The following is a 24,330-nucleotide window of genomic DNA, read 5'->3' on the forward strand; positions in this document are numbered from 1 at the left end:
GATTGCACTGCACTGGATTGCACTGGCCTGACTTTGTTACAAGAGAGTGATTCAAAGTGGTTGATCTAGGCACAAACAAACCCATTGCTAATGGAGACAGAAACTGTATTTCAGAAGGTCCTCAGAAGATTGAAATGTGACTCTAACAGCTTCCTTGTGTTTTTAATATATATTTTTAATTGACAATCCATGGGTTTAGTTTAGTAATTAATCAGTTACTCTTATCTTACTTAAAACAAAAAAAACCCCAAACCCAACATTAGTTCTTTGAGTTACTGTCCTTAGGGGTGCACCATGTAGATGCTTATACACCTTCCATTGAAGAGCTGTTCAACAGGTCTGTGGGTCCATGCTTGCATCTTTCACTTCCATGTGCTCCAGAACAAGGATATATAGGGAGGGTCTGACTTACTGCCACTCACTTCCTTTTCAACCACCTGTGTTTAGAGACAGAGCTTTGCCGTGTCCACTAGCTTATTTTCTAGGTATTGGTACCTTATTTTATTTTAGTATTCTTTATTTTTCCCTGGGCTCAAGTTTGCCAACTTTGGACTTGGATGCTGGCACCTATTCTACCACTGGTACCGACTCATTTGCCAGTACCAACTACTCTGCCTTCTCTATTGGACATGGGATGATACGTCTTCAGAGTCGAACATTTCTATCCAGGATTTGACTACAGCCTCCATCCTTTGTTATGTACCCTAACATGGATACTCTGGGAATTAGTCATTGTTGACAGGAACATCCCTGGGGTCCCACCCCCTTTCCATATGCCTCACCACATTGGCATTCTACCACATGGGCCCCCTTCACTGACCAGTTTTACAGAATGCCTTGATGTAAAAAGACCTGCCAGAGGAGCCTTCAGGCCCAGAGTATCCTTTCCACAGCAAGCTTCACCTTCTCAGGGAGACTTTTTTTCAGAGGATCAGGAGCCAATGGAGCCTCCTTCCAATAAATGATTGGTGTCCCCAGATGAAGCAATCCTGTCCCCTCCATCATCCTGCACTGATGACTTTAAAGTTTTTTGGGATCTGATGAAGAGTGTGGCTGAGACACTACAAATTCCCCTTGAAGGTTCAGGAGGCCCAGCATTCCCTACCGGATATTTTCCACAGTCCATCTCATCTGCTCTATAGCAGAGCCCTCAGACCACAGCGACGTCTTGCTTAAAGCTCCTTGGCCATATGGCAGCCTGCACATTTGTTATATCTCACTCCAGAGGCCTCCAAATCTGGCTTGAACTGTTTATACATGCAACAGACACAGCCTGTCCAAAGGTGTCCATTCTCCAGAGAGTCCTCGACTCTCTTAGTTGCTGGAAGGACCCCTGCAGGACCAACTCTCCCTATATAACCTTGTTCTGGAGCATGACAATGTGTTGGGTACAGGTGCGGACACTACAGACAAAAAAAATTCCAGTCAAAGGTGCACATGCATGCCATACACCTAGCATTTAGTACCCACAATGACAAAACATCCTGAAGAACTCTAACTACTGTAGAGGTAAGTAATCTCTTCTTTCCTGTTCCTTTCACTATCCCTTGCACCTCCTGGCTTTTAATCCTCCTCCTCCTCCTTTTCCTTTCTCCATCTCACTGCTGTTTTTCTGTCTCTTCCTTTTTCTTATTCTTTCTCTTAACAAAATAAAAAGGAATAAAAAAGTTAATATATTTTCATAATGTGTTCTTGAGTGTTTTCAAAATGCACACAAGAATGGAAGCAAGGAAGAGGAAAGGAGGTCAGGAAAGAGAAACAAAAGAGCTTAGCTGCCAGATTTTAGTACAAGTTAGGGGCTGGTGTGTCTTGAAGAGTGTGGCATTTGTCATGTCCACGTATTCTACCGCAGAATGATGGGAAGCTGGAAGAGCTGATTAGAGTGATGTGAAACTACACATTTTCTTTTTGCATTTGCATGCAAAAAGTAGTATTTCTGCATGTACTTAGGAATTTTATCTTGGGCAAATTCCTCACATTTCTGCCAGTTATTATTGATTCTGAAAATGAAAATGGTGAAATTCTTTCCCTAGAGCAATATTATGCATTGTACCAATGTCATTATTCACAGAGAACCACGTTTGGATGCAAAATGAAACTCCTCTGCCTCCAAAAACTGCTTTCTATTTTTGCAGAAATTTGAAGATGTATTTTTTCCATAAATCCCCAGAAGTGATTTTTCACCATCAGAATTTCTTCATACAGAGTATTTATTATTCCTAAACATTTCTGAAATGTAATTAATTTTTATTGAGGTAATGTTTCTTTTGTGTGCATAGGTTGCAAGTTGGGAGAAGCTTCAGATTTTATTGTCCGCCAGGGTACACTTATTCAGGTTCCATCATCTGCAGGAGATGTTGGTTGCTTCAAAATTTGTACCTGTGGACAGAGTGGTCTGTTAGAAAACTGTATGGAGATGCATTGTGTTGACCTCCAAAAGTCATGTATTGTTGGAGGACAAAGGAAAAGTAAGTACAGGATTAGACTCAGTTTCTACGAACTAAGAGCGTATTTTCTGGCAGGGCTTGAAGGCCCTGTCCCATCAGCACTGGTTCATGTTCTCTGGCCTTTGTAGGTTCCCTGACAGTGTGAGTTATTTAAGGAGACATGGTGCCAATGGCTCTCCCTCCAGGGAATACACTTGGAACTCCTCCGAATTGGGCGTGGCAATAGTGCAGAAGAGCATAAGTGAATTCTGCCTCTGGTGGTCTTGACTTAGACAGGCTTACTCCACAGAGTTGGTGGGGGAATGCTGTGCAGAGAGAGCTTATTCCCCAGTCCCCTACTCCTGCAGTGATACAATATCATGTGTTTGAGCAACATTCTGCATTAGGTGGTTTCATGAGATTTCTATAGAGAAAAATATTCTCTGCACAAAATAAAGTACATAAATGTTTCTTAAAAAGAGAGAACAAAACCACACACAGTAGCAAGACATACATATTGATTATTTAATTGTTACCTAAAAGTGTGTAACTGCTTTTATGGAAGTTTTTTCTTTCAGTACTCTACTAGTATACTCTAAATAGTTCCATGGATTTCATTCTTTACAGTTAATGCATATATTAAGTTTACCCATTGTTTATCCATAGTTTAGAAGTGCCTCTCTTTGGGTTTGGTTTAGAAACTTCATTAGAACTTAGCTGAATCAAATAATGCTATGGCTCAGGTTAGGGTAAAGAAAACCCGTTTGTAAAGCATTTGTCATAGTTTCTCATGGAATGATGAAGATGAAATATTTATTTTGCTTTCATAAAGGCAGGAGTTGCTTATTCTAACATTCATTTGTTGGGGTCTTTTTATTTAGAGTTTACAATGGGTTACTCACAGTAGTAACCATTATGGTCTGTAATAAAAGTTTGCAAGATCAGGTCCGATGTAGGAATTGATTTTCAGGTAACTTTTACCATATGTGAAAAAATCTATATTAATGCAATGTTAATGTTGCAAATTTAAATAAATAAGTTGTTTTACAATCACTTAGATTCAACAGACTAACCACTCCTTAATCTAGTCTGCTTTCATACTATTGCCATTTCTGTAATGAAATACAGATAAATGTATTTACTAATTTTGGCTTATTTATTGTGAAGGTTGCCATCTAGATTAAGAGGTGATTAGTTTATTGAATCTTGTGGAATGTTTGCACTGCAGTTGGACAATCGCAACTGGCCCATGCTAGCTGACTTGGGCTCACAGAGCTCAGGCTGTGGGGCTGTTTTCTTTCTTTCCTTACTTCACAGGGCCCTAGAGCCCGGGGTCTACACCGCAGTTAAACAGCTCCTTAGCCCAAGCCTCACGAGTCAGGTGGCATAGGTCAGCCAAAGATTTTTAATTGCGGCATAGACATACCCTCAGTGACTGTGAAAGTAAAATACTGATCACTCTGCCTGAAACCAAATTGGGTCTTGGCAGCTGCAATATTAAGGACTCAGTCCTGAAAACTCTGAGGATAGGCCTTTATGTTTCTGTATATCCCTTTAAAGGGTCTGGCCCTAAGTTTCTCTATATTGTTTTGCCAGTATGTCTCAGCAGTGACTGTAAACACTCATTGTTCCGTACTGCTACTGAGTAGACACAGCTGCCTGCAGCTAATAATGCCAGATTGTGATGTGCTGGTTTTTTTTAACTAGGACAGATGTGCACTGGGAGCTAGTTTAAGACCATAAATAACATTTGCAAATTATTGACTATGTGTTAGACTGAGATATCATTCTCGGCTCATAAAAAGGGCACACTGGGGAGGGAAGTGGGCAGTGCAAAGGGTGCAGGCTCATAAATAAGGATCTAGCTCAGGATGTGATGGTCTGTTACTTTGCATTTTAAACAGAAATTTTAATACTATTCAGGAAAAAAAATCTATAATACAAAAGTTAGCAAACTTGCCTGTAGTTTACCTAAGTGCAATTCAACAGAAAAGTATCTTTAAACATATCTTTAAGAAAGTCATACATTAAAAAAAGATCACAAGCCAAGGTGTTATAAACATTTTTAGACCAATCTGGAAAGCGTTAGCATTTTCATTTCCTGCATATTTTATTTTTGCAACCTTAACATTACAGTTTTACATAGGTTTAAGCATTTTATTTATTTAAAAAAAAAACCAGGAACTGCTCTTCCCCATTTTCCCATTAGTCAGAAACATGAGTGAGTGGATTTTCCTCAAGTTAAATGCAAAAACATTCTGAACTCTGACCAAGAATAGGAATTTCAGCTAAAAATTTCAGCTAAAAACAACCAAACAAACCCATTTCTGAAAGTTTCATGAACATGAGAAAATTAGGGAATAGTTTATAATGGAATTCTGTCTGCAGTTTTAACTATATAAAATAAGTCTTTTAGATCAGTGTCTTTTGGTGGGTGGAATGTCTATACTCATTTGTAATTATACACATAAAATACTTCTCTTTTATTTTAAGGCCATGGAACATCCTTTAACATTGATTGTAATGTCTGTTCTTGTTTCGCTGGAAACTTGATATGTTCCACTCGTCAGTGTCTTAATGAGCATAGCTCAACAGAGGAACATCGTATGTTTACAGGTAACATTTTCCAAAATCCAGAAACTTTACATGTTCATTTGAGTCCTAACTGTAAAGTAAAAGGCTGACTTAACTCTTCGTCCAGTTTGTCCAGAAAATGTCAAAATTTCAGTGTAGCTGTCTGTCTGTCTGTCTGTCTTTCAACTAAAGGCTGGTCTACCCTAGAAGCTTATGTTGGTTTAGCTACATCTCTTAGGAGTGTGGATTTCACATCCCTGACAGATATAGCTATACAAATGTGTTCAGTGTAGACAGTTCTAAGTTGACAGAAGAATTCTTCCATCAACCTAGCTACTGCCTCTCGGGGGAGTGAGCTACCTATGCCAATGGCAGAAACCCTCCCACTGGCATAAGTAGTGTCCACATTGAAGTACTACAGCAGTGCAACCTCACGTGTAGTGTCTTAAGCGTAGACATACTCTAAGATTTTTGCACTGAGTTGAGGCCAAAGAAGGTCAAATGACTTGTCCCAATACAGCTAGCTCAGTTATTTGTTTCACCTGCTGGTCACACCTAATATTTTGTACATTTTCTGCCAATGAAAATTTACAAGCCAAATTACTGATCTGTATATTATTTTTTCAGGTCTACCATGTAACTGTGCTGATCAGTTTGTCCCAGTGTGCGGGCAAAATGGACGCACATATCCAAGTGCATGCATAGCACGATGTGTTGGGCTCCAGGACAATCAGTTTGAATTTGGATCATGTATGTCCAAGGATCCTTGTAACCCTAACCCTTGTACCAAAAATCAGAGGTAAAGATTAAATATGTAAATATATTTGGCATTTTTAATTGATAAATCAGTTTATATTTCTTTCCTTGGCAATTATACTATATACTGTAAATTTTAGCAATATTTCACAAATCAAGTAAACAAATGGGAATTTGTGAGATACCTAATTTTGCAATAATCAGACTGCAATAAGTGTCTGCATTTTGTTATGTTGATTATTTCTGGATTGTTAACATTTTCTTTAAAATGCATGCTGCAGATTCTACTTTTAGAAATAAAACAGATTTATTATATAATTGTTATAATAAGGGGACTGGAATTGGAAATAAGATATGGGGCATTTTACCTCCTTGTAACCTTAGTTCAAGATACATCTAAGGTCTGTTCAGGCCAATGCTTAAAGAAAGGAACTGAGTCAGGAGTGATCTGTGCCTTTTTTATCTGTAAATAAAAACAATACACACTGTTGTAAAGCAATTTAACTTTTCTGGTGAAAGGCATATATAAGTGCTAAGTGTTGTTATATTGCTAGTTTGTGAAATCTCTGAATAGTCTCTGTCCAGTCCCTGCTGTTTCATTTTAACAGACAGTCAGATAATCTTTAAAAGAACATAAACAAAAATGTGGTGCTATACCACTGACAAGAGAACTAAAGTTGTGTAATAACTAAAATGCACAGCTCCCAATATTAGTGTCTGTCTATTTTCAGTCTATCAGCAAAATCTATAGAACGCAGGGTAATAGGCCTCAGCGACAATTAAGGCATGCTCCACAAAATGATTGGCAGTATTTTGAGCAGATATAGGAGATTTGTAGAACAGCCATTTGGCTTTCTATCGGTACATTCATCAAACACTACAGGTTGGGTTCTCTACCCTTAGCAGAGGGATATCTTGGTAAGAAGGTGCTGCAAACAGTGGTTCCCATATAAAATTCCATCTAAAGCACTTTGTATAAAAAAAAGTATTTGTGTTAATTTACCTTTGCATCCTTTCCCTCTCTATTTTTGTCCTTTGTGCTCTGTATTTCCATTTAGTGATAGATTGGGGGAGATGTCACTGTCAGAAGAGAAGTTATATTAGGTATTAAATTTTTCAATTCTTTTTTTTCAATCCTAGGCTTCATATAGCATGTTGAACATAAAGGTCCAAATTCTATTAACTGATAGTTTTTAATGGTAATTCTATACTATCTCAAGACAGTGTTGAGCTAGAATTGTGCAACATAGCTGTTTCTGTTCATAAAAATTCAGTCAACCTTTTGCTTTTGTTTGTTTTGGTATTGGTTCAGATGGGTTCATAGTCTGACTTTTGCTTGAACCTATATTTGCAAAGTGTAACTCAGAAACTGATAGTTTTAGCAAGGTTTACCCCAAACCCACCACAGAACACTTGGGGAGAGGAGGATTTGTATTTTGAATCTCATCTCAGGTTCATTGATCTTGATGAAATTTTATGCAATACTAGGTTTGTAATGAACCCTGAAACTAGATTACCTGAAATATTTTATTACACACGTTTTCTACAACTCTACTTAGCCATACCTAGCTCTAAAGCTTGTGAAAGTACACCAGAAGTTAATGTTCCCCTGGATATTTTGAGTTAATAAACCTACATAATGGGGAAATGTTATTAATTTATGCAAGGTGCATACAAAGCAGCAGGTTTGCTTAACGAGTTTTGAGAAGTTTGGATGTAGCCAGCATGAATGTGTGCCAAGACAATTTAACTGTGACCAGATACGGGATCCTGTTTGTGACACAGATAATATGGAATATAATAACTTGTGTACTTTGTACCAAAAAGGAAAAAATGTATCATACAAGGGTCCATGCCAGGTATGAAATAGTTTTTGCAATATTTACCAGATGTTCAGCAACATGCTTTAATGTTCCATCTTCATTTGCTATGTCCAACCAGAATTTATTTCTGGTTCACAAAAAGATTCTCATTAAAGTAATGCTTTCAAAAACATAGTATCTGAATTGGGGCACTCAAAAAAATAAAATATATATAAAAACAGGGTGGAAATCAAAGCAATTTAATCCAGATTTAAGTAAGCAATCTGGAAACCTTGATTTAACTAATCAATTTTAATGATGTTTTGCATTTGCACTTTTTAGTTATTTTCTTAAAGAAATGTTGATTCTCATTGGTTGGTAACCATTAAAATTTATTCATTTGCAACTAAATATAGACTTTACACTACATTTGGTGCTCATTTTGCTAACCAGGAAGATACACATCTATACACATTTTATTTAGCTTAAATTACATGTATTCAAATTCTTAATTTTTACTTTTTATTATTTTAGAAAAAGGTGAATAATGTATTTCTTATTTACTAGATAAATTTTTATATTTTTTTTCAAATTTCTGGCTAGAAATTTAAATCTAATTAAAATGCACAAAATATTTTAATTTACAAAAAAAAAAAAACCTACCTTAAATATGCTGGAGATAAGAAAAGTTTTTAAAAAAAAAAAGTTTGCATTTTATTTTTCTGTAGTTGGTGAATTGAACTGATTGGTTTTGGTCACCATATCAGGATTTTAGATCTAGTAGATCTCATCCTCACACCTATTTTCATTCATAGATTGGAAGAGCAAAACAAGCTTTCCTGGTTTTTCAACTGCCAATTGATTTCTTAACTTTGAATGATCCAGTCATCAAACTGAACTACTCTCTCTGCACCTGCTGAAGAGGCTACTGCTCTCAAAAGCTGGTGCCAGGTGCTTAGACAATGACTTCCAACAGTTCAGTGATATGCCTTATTTTAAACTTGGCAGAAAATATTTACTACCTAACATTATTTCTGCATTTAATTTAAATGATATTAATAGATTATAATAAGTTTGGCCTTAACATATGTTGTCTATTTCAAACTGAATTTGATTTTTAAAAGGATTTTTTAAAATTTAAATTGGATATTTTTTGTGTTGTTTTTTTTAAATCATGGATTTTTATCCACCCTGAAGTAAAATAAAAAGTAGGATTAAGTGGGCAAAATTTTGATTGCCAAGCCAGTGTAAAATAAGCACTGTATATTATGGCTAGTTCTGTCAATTCAAAGTTTCATAAATGTGTTCACGCCTGGGCTCTTAGGACAAAACAAAAGTTTTAGGCATGATTATTTATGTATATGTTCTGATCATGTTAGCATCAGGTTTTGTCATATATTTTTCTTGTTAAAGAAAAACTACAGTGATTAGTTACAGTATCTTGGATAGCTAACTAAATATGGTGTTTGCTAGATAGAACAGAGCTGTTTGAATGAAATAGGTTTTCTCTAAGTATATTAACTGATACATTTTTTAAAAAGCAATATATTGTATATATATTTTTGCCTTTGCTATCCTCCTCACTCACTCAACCCAGCTGTCTCTTCATTGCTTTCATGTATTCCATTATTTCTTACTACAGTTGTCTTATTCTGATTTATCTGCTTCTTGTGGCTGTCATGACTGGGATGTGGATGATGTGACCCAGTGGTCAGAGCAGGAGTTGGGAGTCAGGCCAGGTCAAATACCAGGAGATCATAGTCTGAGATAGGCCAGAGGGCAAACTGAGAGTTGACTGTCAGGAGACAGGCAGAGTCAGTTACTAGGAGATCAGAAGCAGGAGACAAACTTGAGAGCAGAGCTACAGATCAGTAGCGGTCAGGGTACCAGGAAGGGTAGCCAGCGGAGCAAGAGGCTAAGGAGGAAGCATAAGGCACACAGTCCAGAGCAAGGTGAATCCCAGTTGCATGGGCAACTTCCTGTTTTTTACGCTGTGTATAAATAAGAGCTGTGGACCAATTAGGACCCTCAGCATTCCGTCAATCAGCTCCTAAGATTGGGGTCCTCTGAGTTCAGCTCCTAAGATTGGGGTCCTCTGAGTTCAGCTCCTATTCTGATGACAGTTAGCAGGTCCCTGGGTGGCAGGTTGGAACTTGGTAGCACCAGAGAGCCCCAGGTAACAGCGTTCATGACCCACTGTCCCTGACAGTGGCCTTGGAGTTCCTGGTTGGCTAGTTCTGTCAACTCAGTACCAGCCTCTGTTTATCTTACTAGGGAGATCTGCACCTGCCTGGTAAATCAGACATTTGTGTGGCTTGCTTTGTCTTGTTATGTATACAGACAAAAATTCTCTGTTGATAAGACACAAACCAGTTTTGATTTTTACTACCTTAGAAGTTGTTTCAGCAGAGTTTTAATAGCTATGTCAAGAAGACACAGTCAGAAAGCAGCAAAGTTCCCTTTTACATTTTCTTATAACACTATTAAATATACAATAGGTATTTTTCTAACATTATTTAATATACATTGATCTAACACAGTTCATTATACAATTCTTTGCAAGGTGCACAAAGATCAAATGTCCATAATGATGTCAGCTACCTTTGATGCTGCTGGCAGAGGTATTATTGTCAGGGCTGTAGTCCCTAGCAAGGGAAGATAGAGTTGGGCTTGTCTCTCTTTTTTTTCCACTTGAGAGGACTCTGAGGATAGTGTGGGGTAACAGCTTATCTGGGAGTACTCTAGGGGGGACTTTGAACTCAATTTACTTCTCCCCTTGGTCCAACAATTTGAATTTGTTGGCTTTTCAAGTACACTTTCCTGAGTGTGTTGGTTTATTTTGGTTGATTTTCTTTTAGGGCGGCATTGGGGAGTTATGTTTAATTGGCACTAGTTCAGTTGGAAAAAAAATGTTGTTTATTTTTATGGTGGTTTGTACGTATGCCCTAGAAGGCACTGATAGGGAACCTTTCTCCCCCAAACCGTAAAAAACAAAACAAAAGACAGACAAAAAGAGCAACACAAAACCAAGTATGAACAATATACATATGTTGGGCTGAAATCTGTAATAACAGTAATACATTTTACGCTTTTGAAGTAACCTCGGTTTATAGTTTTAGATCTTTCTAATCCTTATTTATAAAGTAATTTTTAAGAACATGAAAAAACACATCCAGATTTGCTACTCTTTCCCCTTTGTTGTTGTGTTGTGCCTGTTTCCCAATAACTGATTTTAACCCCCTCATTCCTGTCCCTTAACAGAAGTAAATCTTAGGTGCCTCTTAAACCTACCATATTATGTTCTTCTGTTGTCTTCTCTGGTAACTTATTCCTTTTGTTTATTACACATTGCATAAAATTGCATGGGCTATTTACATCTAGATTTCTATTACTGACTTTTGACCACACTTTGCTAGCATGAACATTGTATCCCTATCAATTTTAAAACTACTATAGGGTCATCCTGAAGTCTTGTCTCCAATGTAAATAACCCCAGCTTTTTTGCAACTCTTTTTTCAGTCCTTCTGCAAATCAGTGGAACCAGTATGTGGACATAATGGTGAAACCTACAGTAATGTGTGTGCTGCCTATTCTGACCGTGTGGCTGTGGACTATTATGGACATTGTCAAGCTGTCGGAGTTGTCTCAGACTATAGTTTACAAACAGAATGCACCTCTGTTAAATGTCCTCCTCTTTCTGCAACTGGATGCAAACCAGTTGTTGCACCAGGTATGTTTGTTGCTAATGCTTAATCAGGGTATGACAGTGTTTGAAGGCTACTCATATAAGCAAGTGGGCATGGCCCAAAATGATATATTTGAAAAGTGTGTGTGTGTGTGTGTGTGAGAGAGAGAGAGAGAGAGACTTAATTAGGACTTACGTGGTGCATAAGCCTTCTGATAGACCTTTGTGTGGAGAGGATTTCATTAATATTGAAATGTGCCTTCAGACCTGCCTCCATTTTGCTGTACACCTATGGGGCAGATGAGTGACTTTTTCCAGTGTATAGCCAAGAGGGGGGTTTGAATATGAGCTAGCTGGCTGAGACTCAGCTGACATAAGGTATGTTCTGCTGTGCAGAATCTGCTGTATACCCATGGTCTGCATTGGTTTTCATTTAGTTTCTGTGAGAAGTTAGCTGGTTATTTTGACATATAATGCCCTAAATGGTTTGAGTCCTACTTTTTAGAAGGTGCCTCTTTCTTAATGTGATCACTTGGCAGTTATAATCATCTGAGGAGCTCAAGTTTATAGACCCTGAGTTAAATAGTAGGGGGCTTGTTGTAGGGCATTTTCAGTGAAAGGTGTTAGACTCTGCAACCTACTGGTCTTACTTATTCCTAATTTGTTGTTATATTGTATGGTGATGGCCTCCTAAATCTGCAGGCAACCTTCAGTTATTTCTGGGAGATGTGTGAACTCCCCATTCATTCCAGTGGAGGTCTGATTTTGAAACCTAAAAGATGACAGTTCAAATGTTAACACTCTTAACTGTGTTTCGCTGCTGATGTTTGATCTCTTAACAGACCTTTCATATCTCACATGGAGAATTTAATGGCCCATTGTGTTGTTTATTTTGCTACTATACTGATGGTATTACTCATTTTCATAATTTATGGATTCAGGATCTCCATTTTTATTATTTATGGGGAAGCTACCACTGAATTCCAGTCTGCTGTGGCAAAATTCACAATCCAGACCGATCCAGCTTACTGCAGAATATTGCATGGCTGTAATTAGAGACACCAAAAATCATATTATTAAACTATAAAATCTATTGTCCTCTTCTGCATTAGAGTTCAGTTTTACTCAGAATGTGCTTTGTATTGAACTAGTGCTTCACTTGTATACATAAATATTTAGCTGTTGAAAATACAGTAGTTTTCCACAATCCGTAATGTGGATATTACATGGCAGTGTCAAACTGTATTTAAAATAGCAACAGCAGAAAACTACATTTTTGGGACAAGAAGGGGAAGGTGCTTTATTTCAGAGTCAGAGCAGAGGAATGATAAAATGCCTAGTCACAAGGTAAAAATTTCAGCCACCATGCTAAAACCATTTTAGAGATTTGCTGTTTCTTATGAGATCTGGAGGCTTCCCACAAAATGTCTGACTTATGTACTAAATTTGAGTGACATCAACCTGCTGTCTGCAGGACATTTTCATTGCATGTTATTTCTTAAAATCATTCCAGTTATTGCATTATCCTTGGATATGTAAATAACTAGTGTTGGACTCAGTTTGAAGACTGAATCTTCCTTCCCATCCTAGACTTGTCACTCTCTTCTCCAAAACACATCAGTACCTCACCCTTGGGGCCCTTTTGTGAGACATACCTTTTAAATTAAATCTCTGTATCCCAATGCCAGCTTCTTCTGCAGTCTACGCTTGTCACTGTTTTGATATTGTGACATGCTCCTGCATTCAACGGTGTGTTTTCACCAGGTGTCTCTGGGTAGTACTGCAGAGAAAAAGGCTTCGTATTAGCAGCTGTTAACACTAGAAAATATTGTTGGGACGGCAAGGAAGTGGGGAAGCTTTCGTAGACCTGCTGCTTTTACATCTAGTAATTTATGGGAAGATAATTTACAATGCCAAAGAAGTCCAGGATCCAAAATCTTTATGCATTTCATTCTCATGCTTCCATTGATCTGCAACATGGTCTATCTGCTTTTAGTATTGCAGATGTAGACATATGAATTTGACTTATTTGCTAAGAAATCAGGTGGAAACTGGTGAAAGGGTACCATGACTACAGTAAACAAGAAGTTTGAAATAAGGGCTTAATATTTCAAGATTCTAAGAGGAAGCTGAAAATTTAGAGAATCATTAAGGCCAGTGTTTTCCAAAGGAGGTGCCTAAAATTAGACACTCAGGCTTAATCTACACTAGCAATTTACATTGGTATAACTGTGTCACTCAGGGGTGTGGAAAATCACTCTTCAAATACAAGCATAGAGCCAACGCCCATAACTTCAGATATAAAAATGATGCATGCATACAAATGGGAGGAATATATTCAGTAGATCATAATCTTTGCAAAGATATGTCACATGGCATATCTAACATAAAGCATATTCCAGTTATGTTATGCTTATATGTCTATGGAAATATGCTTATACGTGTAGAGTGCAACATCAGTTATATAATAGGATTCTTACTATCCCTTCAGGCAGGTTTGTAGTCAAGCAAATTAAAATGTTTGTGTCTCGTGTGTGTGTGTGTTTACATTCAATGTTAAATTTAATGTGCGTGAGTATGGCTACATAATAGATATCCATATTTATTTTATTGCATGGAGAGCTTCAGCAGAAGGAGCCATCCGAAAAATGAGTATTCTCCTTTAACTGCCAAACAACATTATAGAGATTTTGGTGTGTGTGATGCATATTTGTCCCCATTTGTTGCCAAAGAGTATTGGAAGTAACTCTTATGTCCAAGAATAATCTTTGTTTCCATTTTCATCAATAAGAAAGTATTGCTAAATATTTTGCTTATGGAAATTTGTGTGGAACTATCATAAGTTGTACCCTAGAAATCTGAGCTTTAGCAAACAGTCCCCTCTAAGAGTTACTTTAGGAAATCTCACATACTCAGCTATTCTTCTCTAGCAAGATTTGTGAGGAAAAGCAAGCCTACCACCTGTTAACAGTCACACTAGGTTGCTATCAGCCTTTTCACAGAAGTACAGGAGCTAACAGATCATACACGTTTTCATGCTACAGAAACCAAATAATTTAAATATGCAGAAGTAAAACTTTCTCAAAGTGTATGGATTGTAAGGAAGGATAGTCCAGTGGTTAGAGTGCTAGTCGGAGATTCTGGAGACCCAGATCCAGATCCCCCCCTCTGCCGGACTTCTTATGTGATATTGGGCAAGTCACTTAGGGCCAAGTTTTTAAAGCTATTTAGGTGTAGGTGCCTTAATACCTTTAAAAATCTTGCCTTAGTCTCTTGGCATGTCTGTGCTTTTGAGCTGGGGGTGATTCCCATCTCCAGGAGACATGGGCACTAGCTTTCATGCCAGCTAAAAATAGACAGTAGCCTCAACAGTGCAAGCGGTAGGAGGGGCTAGCCACCCTGATTACGTGCCCATTGGAGATGCTACATGCATACTCAGGGTGGCTAGCCTCTCCCACTGCTTGCGCTGCCATGGCAACATTTTATTTTTGGTGTGCTAGCTCAATGAGAGCATGCACGAGAGTATGTCTCTAAGTTGGGAATCACACCCCCAACTCAAACTGCAGACATACCCTCTTGGTGCCTCAGTTTCCCATCTGTAGGCTGGGGATAATAGGATATGTACGATCTCACAGGGGTTTTATGAGGATAAATGCATGTAAGATTGTGTGATGTGCTCGGGTGTTCATGTAGTTGAGGCTATTTAAATACCTAAGATAAATATATTATGATTTTTTTCTGAGGGGGGCAGAATCAGAAGTGGGGAAGAGGCTTTAGCTTTTATCTCAAGACTGTCTTTAGTCACCCTTCTGGCTCTTGAATTCTTCTTCGGAGTGTTCAGTGGTAATGGGGCAATTGGGTGGGGCTGCAGAGGTGGCACGGAGGTCTGGATGAAGAAAGCCAGTTCAGGGAATGAAGTAACAGCAGCTCTGGAAGACATACACCTGAAGAGAGAGGGGAGAGTAATAGAGCCACAGTCAGAGGTAGGTGGTAAACCAAGAGCCCCAGGAAAGAGGTGGCTAACAAGGAAAACAAGTATAAGTGAATATAGATAATGTGAAATCTTAGAAGAAATCTGCCTGACATGCCAAGAACCTAAATCCCAACATGCCGTAACTGTGTAAACAAGTTAAAATTGTGCATTTACACTGCAGTCTTTTGATTACACTAATTCTTTATGCAATCAAGCTCTTTCCACCTGCATCTATAATAGTTACAATAATCTGGTATCTTTCTTGCTGCTGTAGTTTTCCCCCATTGCCTCCATCCCAGTAGTTATTACAGACTTTTGGGTATGCCCTTTCCCGAGCTGTGCACATGTAGTGTATCTTGCCTTGTGACTTAGCATGTACTTGCATATTTTTGTAGCTTCATAGCAATGTGATAACATATTGAAGCGATTAGAAGTTGATCCTATGACTTGGCATTGAAATAGCATTTGATGCATGTGGGATTGGATGGTTTTTGAATTGCAGCTGTTAAACATCAAAATTGCACAGAAATTTCATAACCCAACCACTGACTGGAAAGGTCTGTTTTCATAAAAGAAACTTTGGGTTTGGGAGTTTTGTTACTGTGTGTATCATTTACCATTTAATTTTGACCTTCACTTGCTTTGAAGTATCTGATTAAAACTGAAGTGCAGCCTGCTTTTGTTTGTGTCATGTAGGAGCCTGCTGCCCACTGTGTGCTGGAATGCTGAGAGTCTTATACGATAAAGACAAGCTGGACACTTTTGCCAAGGTAAAGAACTATAGCCATTTCCCATGTAAAATGGCTGAAAATTTTGAAGGGCAGTTTGACAGTTGGTTGTTTTAATATAATTGGAGTATTAACCACCAAAAAAGTCTAATAAACCAGAAAGTTAAAAATACTCCATAAGTGTTCCTTTTTCAAAATTAGGAAGCATTTGTTTTGCTTTTCATCGTCTTAATAATTTTTCAGTATGTTTTAGTCATTAGTATTAAGGTGTAAGAATTGAACTGTTACGGAGAAGGTCCAAACAAATACTATCATATGCTCCATACAATTTTACAATAGTTTTGTGATATAAGATTGCAGCAGCTTGAATCATTTAAATTGGAGAAGAAAAATACCTGTAAAAAACATCCTGTCCATTCTGTACTAGTGATGGGATTGTTCCTTTATAGCTTTCAGAATTTGATGTAGTAGGAAAATATTAAGTAATACTACTGTCCTGGGAAGTAGTAGGAAAATATATTCTGTTAATGTAGCTCTCTCTAAGTACCTTTACTCTGATATTTTCCTCTGCTTAATTTAGCCTCTTTCCTCCAGATACACCTCCTGAAAAAAATTATTTAACTTTGATTGATTGTTTACACACTTCTGATACTTTAAAACTATGATAATTATCTAAGTCATTGTTTAGCCAAACTATTCCTAGTTAACTCTTTTTAACTTCCACATAAATAAGACTTCCTTCCCCTCCCTGTGTTCCTTTCTCTAAACCTCCAGTTTGGTGGTAATTTTTTCTGCCGTTGAGTGTCCGGAACTCAAGACAGCATTTGAGATGCAGCCTCCCTAATGCGGTATATAGAGGAGCTACGTTCCCTACGGGCCCATGGTGTGATGCTAAAAATACCATTTGGTACCACCTCACATTGCTATATCTTGTGATAATGAGGTCTGGTATGAAAAAAGAGAACATTTTTTTCCCCTTTCAACACAGTGTTTCTCATTTCAAAAAAGACAACCAACAGATGAAACAGTAACTCCTCAACAACAATTGAAACATGATATCAATATTTAGACAATTATGTGGAAGCTATGCTAATTATTTTCAAACATGCAATTTCTTCCTGTGATGAGTGTTCATATCCAGGATACAGTTTCTCAGTACTTTTCCAGAGTGTCTGCAGTATGCAAACAACCTCTTCTAAACAGTTGCTTCTATTTGTTGTACTCTCTGAGATAAAGAAGAATAATTACAAAATGGCTTAATGAAACTGTCAAATAATGTAAATCCCAAATTTGACCCTGTAATTGTCCTCACTCGAAGTCTGGTTGGGAAGTGTGGTCTAGTGATCACAGCCAAAATCCCAGACTGCCAAGGGGGTTGTGGGGAGGGGAGCCTGGGCCTTCCCACTCCACTGGGCTCTGACTCAAGGCCCTTCGAGCTACCAGTAATCTGGAAACCAAGGCTGCTTAAGGCTGTCCTCCCTGAGCCTCTTCCTCTCATCTCCTGCCTGGGGTCAGCTCAGTTCAAGGCCTGCACCTGGTGGGGAAATCCAAACCAAAAGAAATAAGAGGGTGTTACCAATGTCCAAGGTCACAGGATACTTCCCTCTCTGGTTGTTTCTGCTGTGGGTTCTCCCTTCCCTCAAGGATGGTCCCTCTGGGCAGCGGTGCCAGAGCCTTTAGCTTTCCCTCTGTTCTGCTGGAGCTGTGTGCTGCAGGTCTGTTCATCTCCAGCTCTGCCACCCAAATGAGCTAATTCCCTGCCTTTTAATTCCTCTAACATATGGAGCATTTGCTGCAGGTGTGGCGGGGCAGGGCTGGCTGAGCCCAAAATAATCCCTTAACCTCTTGGTGCTCAGTGTGAGGTTTGTACACCACATCACAGACCCTAAAGGGAATCATGAAATACTAATAGTTCTTTGAGGAATGTCCCTGTGGGTGCTCCACTTTTTTGGGCGTTTGAGCGCCCCTGCACTTCTAGTCATAGATTTAAGGTAGCAGTGCCCTGGTTGGCCACGCACACACTGCTGCCAGCTTGTGCTGCTCTGATTGAGTATTGCGTGCGCGCAGCCAACTGTCCCCCAGTTCCTTCTTTGCCACCGTTGGCTTCGGTCGGAACAACAGCAGCGCCTCAGAATAATCTTCCTCAGAATACTTTTTCCTTTCCTTTTTTGCCCAAAATTACCCCTTCCTGTTAGCTGCAGGGTTCCTGTCTCTTTCCTTTCCTTTTAAGAAACAAAACAACCAGAGACACTCTTCAAACGGCTGTGCCTGGCTCCCCAGGCTTTAAACGTTGCCTCACCTGTAGACTGTCAATATCAGTCTCTGACGGTCACTCCCAGTGCGTTTGCTGCCTGGGAGACTCGTGTTACGCAGAAGTGCCACCACAGCGAAAAGTTAACGGCAAGGACCAGAAAGGCTAGGGAACTCCAGCTGAAACTGATGCTTATGGAGAACTCCCTGCGTCCAGCATCTGACCCTGAGCAGGGGACCTCTCCCCACTAGCTTGCTTACTCACCAGCTGCTGTGTCAGACATGGGATCCTCCTCTAAGATGACCACAAAGGATCCAGCCCCCATGAAAACAAAGAAGCGGTCACATTCCTTCCCCCAGGGAGAATAGCCATGCAAAAAGCGATCTCTGATTGCTAAATCTGCCCCGGTACCATCGCCATGCAGAGCCTTGGACCACGTGACACCGGGTTCTTTCAGTGCAGAGGCAACCCGAGGAGCGAAAAACCCAGCGCAGTCTAGCTCTAAGACAGGCAGCCAGGGTAAAACTAAGCCTGTTACTTCAGAGCCTAGGGAGCTGAAGCCCTCGGCACTGAGCAGTGCTATGGCACCACTTTCTGTTCCTATATATACAGCAAGCCCACAGCACTGGCAGCACAGACACTGACTAACCTCTGTGTGCCTCCTGTGCCTGCACCTAACTTCCCGGTGCTGCAGCATTTCATTAGCGAGGCAGACCTTTTCATTGCCTCCACCCTGGGCACGCCTCTCTTAGGCACAGACAGCAGACCAGCCATGAGTCTTATGGCTACATCTGCTGGCTCAGCCCCTCCTCTCTCAAGCGATAAAGAGGATGAAGTGGCTGTAGGGATGGGCACCCCATGCCATTCATCGCCCAAACCTGGAACCTCAGGGCTACAATCTACAGTGTGGCAATCCCCAGGGCCTCAATGGATACCCTCCCCAGTGGCCCTCCCACCAAACGGGGGCCCATGGGCTCTCTACAAGACTCACAATGTTCAGCCCTCTAACCAATCCAGGTCCAGAACACCAAGATCAGCTAGATCTATTTCACTGGTTGCCCCAGCTACCCCTGAAGTTGCCGGGAAGGAACAAGAGGGTAATGAGGACTTAATAGAGGGTGACAGCCCACCTACTACCCATATTTCTTCATCGTCCCTGGAGGATACATTCATGCTTCCCTCCACACCGGGGGATGACTTAAAATCTTTCCAAGATCTATCCAGGCATGTGACCGATTCCCTAGGCATCTGCTTAGAAGAGCTGCTAGAGACACAGCATGAGCTCACTGACATTCTCCGTGCCTCTTCTGTGGCCACGATTGCATTGCCTATTAATTCTGCCATTATAGACCCAGCAAAAATGGTCTGGCAGACACTGGCCACGGCCCCACCTTCTTGTAAACATTCAGACAAGAAGTATTACGTTCTGAATTCTGGAAATTATATGCAAGGGCTATTCCATCCCGTTCACCTCTATTCCACCAACCCACCACCCTTCCCCATCTCTTCTCAGGGAACCTTCTCACAAGCACCTACTACAGCAGGAAATAAATCATCTCCTGCAACTCGGTGCTGTAGAACCTCTACCTCCCAAACACAGGAGGACCAGGTTTTATTCATACTATTTCCTCATCCAAAAGAAAATGGGCAGCTGGAGGCCCATATTGGACTTGCACAAGCTGAACAAGTTTATCAGAACTCAGCATTGCAAGATGGTTACCATTGCAACTGTAATCCCAGCATTGGAGAAGGGAGATTGGCTCTCAACTCGACCTCCAGGATGCTTATTTCCATCTTACCATACATCCTGCACACAGAAGGTTCCTTCATTTCACAGTAGGCAACCTACATTTCCAGTACAAAGTGCTCCCATTTAGACTTTCCACAGCCCTGTGAGTTCTTTCCAAAGTCCTTGCTGTGGTTGCAGCCCATCTTCACAGACAGGGGGTAACTGTATTCCTCAACCTAAATGATTACCTGTTGAAAGCTTCTGCATACCAACAGATGGTGGATGCTTTGTCATTCACTGCAACTCTGTTCAGAAGACTAGGCCTACAAATCAATGGCCTAATTCTGACCCAACAGTTACAATTCATAGGTGCCCACCTAGACTGCACCATGGCATTGGCAAGTCTACCCCCAACAACGCTTCCTGACATTAACAAACCTCATAGCAGCCATACAAAACAGTCTGCAGACATCCACCAGGTTATGCCTCCAACTTCTAGGACACATGTCAGCAACCACGTTTGTCTTTAAACATGCACAGCATCATATGAGGCATCTTCAGGCATGGCTCCGTACAGTATACATTCCTCACAGACATTCCATTCACAAGCGACTGACCATGCCCACCACGATAAAGAACTTGTTATCCTGGTGGACAAACCATTCCAACATCTTCAGAGGTATCCCTTTCCAATGACACAGCCCATTAGTAACGATAATCACGGATGCATCTCTCCTGGGCTGGGGGGCACACCTGTCTGAACATACCATCCAGGGCAGATGGTCGTCCATGGAGTCGATGCTCCACATAAATCTGTTGGAGCTCCGGGTGGTCCACAATGCATGCCATCATTTTCTGTCCCTCATTCACAACAAGACAGTGCAGATCCTTACAGACAATTTCGCCACCATGTTTTATATCAGTCGCCAAGGTGGGCTCTATCTTACCCGCTCTGCACAGAGGTGGTTCACCTTTGGGAGTGATGCATCTCCCACAACATAGACTTCAAAGCAGCCTACCTACCAGGAAGCCAAAACAGCATAGCGGATGAGCTAAGCAGAAACTTCTCCCATACACAAAAATGGGAAATGGACCCAGAAATCCTCAGCACTGTCTTCTAACACTGGGGTTTTTTCACAATAGACCTTTTTGCAACACCCCACAATACCAAGTGCCCTCAATACTGCTCCCGGGCAGGACTTGGAGAAATCTCCCTCGAGGACGTATTCCTCATAAAATGGGAAGCATCTCTAATGTACGCTTTTCCCCCCAGTTCCTCTGATCTTTCGTGCCCTTTGTAAGATAAAATGGGACAGATTCTGAGTAATCCTGATCGCACCAACATGGCCCTGACAAATCTGGTTTCCCTACCTCAGCTGGATGATCACAACACCACTGTGGCCCCCCCACTCACACCTCACCTAGTCACACTGGACTCAGGTCATCTCCGTCACCCTAAAATACCGATCCTCCATCTCAAGGCATGGCTAATCTGTGGCTGACACCTCTGGAGGCAGGCTGTTCCACAGAGGTCCGAGATGTTTTGATGAACAGCATATGATTAACCACATGAAAAACATACTCAAAAGTGGTGTCATTTCACCATATGGTGTGGAGACAAACAACTCTCCCTTTGAATGGCTCCATTACCCACAATACTTGAATATACGCTGACCTTAAAAAAATCAGGTCTTTCTATCAGTTCACTCTGGGAACACTTATCTACAATCACAGCTTTCCATTCCAAAGTAGATGGCGTCACTGTATTCGCGCATCCTCTCTCTAAACCCTTTCTCAATGGTATACAGAATACTTACCCTACAGTCAGAGACCCTACTCCTATGTGGGACCTTAATTTAGTCCTCTGTACCCTCATGGGCAAACCTTTTGAGCTCTGGCCACCTGCTCACTATTGTACTTGTCCATGAAAGTCGCCTTCCTAGTCACAATTACATCAACACGACAGGTTGGAGAGCTTGGTGCCCTGATAGTAACTTCACTTTACACCATATTCCTCAAGGACAAGATAATGCTTCACCCACATCCGAAATTCATACCTAAAGTGTCCTCATCCTTCCATCTCAACCAGCCCATCTACTTACCTGTATTCTTCCTGAAGCCACATGCTGTCAGCAGGGAAGCATCTCTTCGCATCTTGGACATTCGTACAGCACTCGCATTCTATATAGATAGAACAAAGACATTCAGAAAATCCACCAGACTGTTCGTTTCCACACCAGAACAATCTCAAGGATTAACCATTTCCAAACAACAACTTTCAAAATGGATATCGGAGTGCATTCGATCATGCTACCATGAACGTGACCTAGAACCCCCTTCTAGTCTTCATATGCACTCCACCAGGGCTATAGCCACATCAGTAGCCTTTCTTAAAGATATACCCATCATTCATATATGTAAAGCAGCTACCTGGGCATCAGCCCACACCTTCACCAGACATTACGCCATAGAGAAGCAATCAGTTGCTGATGCTCATTTCAGAGAACTGGTATTATCCACTGCTCAATAAACCTTCCAAAGCCCCTCCGTCCACTGAAGGGTACCGCCAGGGTCGGCTTTAGGCTGATTCCCCCAAATCTGGCCCCGCACCTAAGAAGGCCCCGCGCACTAAAGAAGAGCACCTCACTTTGGCACCTTTTTAATTTTTACTCACCCAGCGGTGCTCTGGGTCTTGGGTGGCACTTCGGCGGCAGGTCCTTCACTCGCTCCGGGTCTTCAGCAGTGTTTTGGCAGCGGGTCCTTCAGTGCCATGGAAGACCTGGAGTGAAGACACAGAGCGCCGTCAAGTGAGTCGTCCTTGCTGGGGCCCCACTGAAACGATTCGAATTGGGCCCCGCATTTCCTAAAGCCGGCCCTGGGTACTGCTGCATAGTCACCTAAAAGTGGAGCCACCCACAGGGACATTCCTTGAAGGAGGACATAAGAACATAACATAAGAACATAATGGCTGTACTGGGTCAGATCAAAGGTCCATCTAGCCCAGTATCCTGTCAACCGACAGTGGCCAATGCCAGGTGCCCCAGAGGGAGTGGACCTAACAGGCTATGATCAAGTGATCTCTCTCCTGCCATCCATCTCCACCCTCTGACGAACAGAGGCTAGGGACCCCATTCCTTATCCATCCTGGCTAATAGTTATTAATGGACTTAACCACTACAAATTTATCCAGTTCTCTTTTAAACGCTGTTATAGTCCTAACCTTCACAACCTCCTCAGGCAAGGAGTTCCACAAGTTGACTGTGTGCTGTGTGAAGAACTACCTTTTATTTGTTTTAAACCTGCTGCCCATTAATTTCATTTGGTGGCCCCTAGTTCTTGTATTATAGGAATAAGTAAATAACTTTTCCTTATCTACTTTCTCCACATCACTCATGATTGTATATACCTCTATCATATCCCCCCCTTAGTCTCCTCTTTTCCGAGCTGAAGAGTCCTAGCCTCTTTAATCTCTCCTCATATGGGACCCTTTCCAAACCCCTAATCATTTTAGTTGCCCTTCTCTGAACCTTCTCTAGTGCTAGTATATCTTTTTTGAGGTGAGGAGACCACATCTGTACAAAATATTCAAGATGTGGGAGTACCATTGATTTATATAATGGCAATAATATATTCTCAGTCTTATTCTCTATCCCCTTTTTAATTATTCCTAAAATACTGTTTGCTTTTTTGACTGCCTCTGCACACTGCTTGGACGTCTTTCAGAGAACTATCCATGACTACTCCAAGATCTTTTTCCTGATTCGTTGTAGCTAAATTAGCCCCCATCATATTTATGTACAGTTGGGGTTATTTTTTCCAATGTGCATTACTTTACATTTAGCCACATGAAATTTCATTTGCCGCTTTGTTGCCTAATCACTTAGTTTTGTGAGATCTTTTTGATGTTCTTCACAGTCTACTTTGGTCTTAAGTATCTTGAGCAGTTTAATATCATCTGCACACTTTGCTACACCTCACTTTTTTTTACCCCTTTCTCCAGATCATTTATGAATAAGTTGAATAGGATTGGTCCTAGGTCTGACCTTTGGGGAACACCACTAGTTACCCCTCTCCATTCTGAGAATTTAACATTTATTCCTACCCTTTGTTCCCTGTCTTTTAAACAGTTCTCAGTCCATGAAAGGACCTTCCCTTTTATCCCATGACAATTTAATTTACGTAAGAGCCTTTGGTGAGGGACCTTGTCAAAGGCTTTCTGGAAATCTAAATATACTGTGTCCAGTGGATCCCCCCTCGTCCACATGTTTGTTGTCCCCTTCAAAGAACTCTAATAGATTAGTAAGTCACGATTTCCCTTTAGAGAAACCATGTGGACTTTTGCCCAACAATTTATGTTCTTCTATGTGTCTGACAATTTTATTCTTTACTATTGTTTCAACTAATTT

The 24,330-nt window shown here is 40.6% G+C and overlaps 1 protein-coding gene and 1 long non-coding RNA gene across 3 annotated transcripts in view; one reads left to right on the forward strand and one right to left on the reverse strand.

The window, feature by feature from the left end:
- The window catches only part of RECK (reversion inducing cysteine rich protein with kazal motifs), a 136,536-nt gene that overhangs the window by 99,625 nt on the left and 12,581 nt on the right, over positions 1-24,330 (forward strand). Inside the window, 7 exon segments of the mRNA XM_030551567.1 lie at positions 2,280-2,468; positions 4,920-5,042; positions 5,628-5,799; positions 7,424-7,428; positions 7,431-7,615; positions 11,078-11,288; positions 15,913-15,986. Of these exon segments, the coding sequence (XP_030407427.1) occupies positions 2,280-2,468; positions 4,920-5,042; positions 5,628-5,799; positions 7,424-7,428; positions 7,431-7,615; positions 11,078-11,288; positions 15,913-15,986 (959 nt within the window).
- On the reverse strand, positions 2,293-22,638 carry LOC115646087. 2 transcript variants are annotated; one of them, XR_003998929.1, is made up of 6 exons: positions 22,599-22,638; positions 22,027-22,105; positions 15,049-15,187; positions 6,760-6,836; positions 6,125-6,219; positions 2,293-2,379 (listed from the first exon to the last, which is right to left on the reverse strand). It is a non-coding gene; the product is annotated as an uncharacterized LOC115646087 (long non-coding RNA). The 2 variants fall into 2 exon arrangements; XR_003998930.1 differs by lacking the exon at positions 15,049-15,187.

Source organism: Gopherus evgoodei, chromosome 2 (assembly GCF_007399415.2).
Source record: "Gopherus evgoodei ecotype Sinaloan lineage chromosome 2, rGopEvg1_v1.p, whole genome shotgun sequence".
Lineage (NCBI taxonomy): Eukaryota > Metazoa > Chordata > Testudines > Testudinidae > Gopherus > Gopherus evgoodei.